The 1,880-nt window shown below is 40.2% G+C and overlaps 1 protein-coding gene across 1 annotated transcript in view; it reads left to right on the top strand.

The window, feature by feature from the left end:
• The first annotated feature begins 1,127 nt into the window (after positions 1–1,127).
• The window catches only part of LOC107099584 (interleukin-12 receptor subunit beta-2-like), a 22,467-nt gene continuing 21,714 nt past the window's right edge, over positions 1,128–1,880 (top strand). The window contains exons 1-2 of the mRNA XM_015397773.1: positions 1,128–1,322; positions 1,457–1,584. Coding sequence (XP_015253259.1) covers positions 1,518–1,584 — 67 coding nt within the window. The 5' untranslated portion in view covers positions 1,128–1,322; positions 1,457–1,517. The remainder of the gene's footprint in view (positions 1,323–1,456; positions 1,585–1,880) is intronic.

Here is a 1,880-nt window from a genome sequence, read left to right as displayed (position 1 = left end):
TGGCTGTGTGTTTCCTGGATGGGGCCGAATTTTACAGTAGCCTTTTTGTATCTCTGCTTCTGTCTCCTTGAACCCCAGTGGGCCTCGGCAGATGGCCGCTCACACTGAGCCTGGTTCTGCTGGAGGTTTCTTCCTGTTAAAAGGGAGTTTTTCCTCTCCACAGTCGCTATAAGCATGCTTAGTGTGAGGGATAGTCAATGAGTCGATGCAATCAACTGGTTTTCCTTAGATAGAAAACTTTGAATCAATTTGACTGGATGATCTGGTGAACTGTAAAGTGCTTTGAGATGACATGTATTTTGAATTGGCGCTATAGAAATAAAACTGAATTGAATTGAAATCCTAGTGGCCCTTGAGGTTTTTGACCAATGAAGTGGCGCTAGGAGAGGAAATGATTCCAAAACACACCCAGGCAATAGTTAGTGAGGCTTCCCCTGCTAATACAGCGATGGTTTCCTGAACCCTCAGTCCTACTAATTCAAACACCACCTGCAGCACTGTAGGTTTTTATCTCTTCCTGAGAGCTGTCTCACTTCCTCCTTCTCAATCAGATTTTCTTATGTGAGTAACTGACAAAGACAGCTGGCAGATTTTAGTCCTGCATTAAAAAGTCTGTCATGGTAGCTAATATTGCTTTTCATTCACCACAAGCTCTGAAGAAGTTCAGGTGGTGCGGGGGGAGTCCCAGGCTTCACCACATGGGCATGTCATTGTAAAAGCGACACTTGTAGGCTGGGTGGAAAATGTGAGGATGCATAGTTCTTCTGAGGTTCATGTTTGAAACAATCCAGACTGTGTAGCAAATAGAAATGAATAAATAAAAACACAGGATGTGACATACTTCAGTCGCCTGTATTACCAAATACACAGCAGATAAATAGTGTTTCAGACCATTATAAATATTAATATTGATGTTTAATTCTGGCAAATACTAAGAAATATATCAAATAAATGATTTCCATAAGGGCTGAAATTACATTAATCTGCTTCTGTATGCATAAAAAAATCTATAATTCTCCTAAAACCAAGTAACTTTTGGACTTTGCCTGGCTCTGTGTGAGTATTTGCCCTGTGTAATTTTCAGTTGGTGGGTTTTTGATGGTGAGGCTGGGTGTGCGCAGTGTTTGCTGGGTTTTTGATGGTGAGGCTGGGTGTGCTCAGTGTTTGTGTCACCATCACTGATGCACTATGACGCACTGCACTTGGCTAAAGGTTGTCACTTCAGCAGAGGCAGCCTCTGAGTGAAGATGTGAACAAACAGTCAAGCTCCAGGAATCATTTAGTGGATCTAAAGGGGGACAGGAGGCTGGGATGCGACTCTGGTGAGTTTTAGAGATGATTTAATCCTCATTTCTGTCACCTTTCATTGGAGGAACACTTTAAATAAATTCACTTAACCTTTTAGAAAACGTGCTTATGTACCGCTTGTTTGAACTTTATTTTTATTTATTTTAAGGTAAACTGTCGGGCTTCGCTGCAATGTGAGACTCATGTGTTTTTCCTGGTGACTTCAGTCGATGATGTTGTTCTTATGGTCCGTTATTGTCGCCGCGGTCGCCTTGCTGGGCGCGCGGCGCTGCGCAGGTAAACCAACATCCTCAGGAGTGTAAACACATTTCTCAGCTTATTGGTTTTTGGTTGTTGTTTTTTCTTTCCTGTGAACTTTGACAAAACAGCTTCAATAAGTCAGAAACATTTAGAGCGTTTCCAGCGTTTGTTTCTGTTTATTTTTGTTATAAATGACTCAGTTACTGAAGCCCCAACGCAGTATCTCAGGAAATTATCATTTACAAAGCCCAAAAACGTTTGGTTTTATATATATATATATATATATATATATATATATATATATATATATATATATATATATATATATATAT

The sequence above is a fragment of the Cyprinodon variegatus genome, unplaced genomic scaffold (assembly GCF_000732505.1).
Source record: "Cyprinodon variegatus isolate N-32 unplaced genomic scaffold, C_variegatus-1.0 Scaffold886, whole genome shotgun sequence".
Classification (NCBI taxonomy): domain Eukaryota; kingdom Metazoa; phylum Chordata; class Actinopteri; order Cyprinodontiformes; family Cyprinodontidae; genus Cyprinodon; species Cyprinodon variegatus.
The sequence above is the reverse complement of the archived record's forward strand: the minus strand, read 5'-3'. Positions and strand labels throughout refer to the sequence as shown.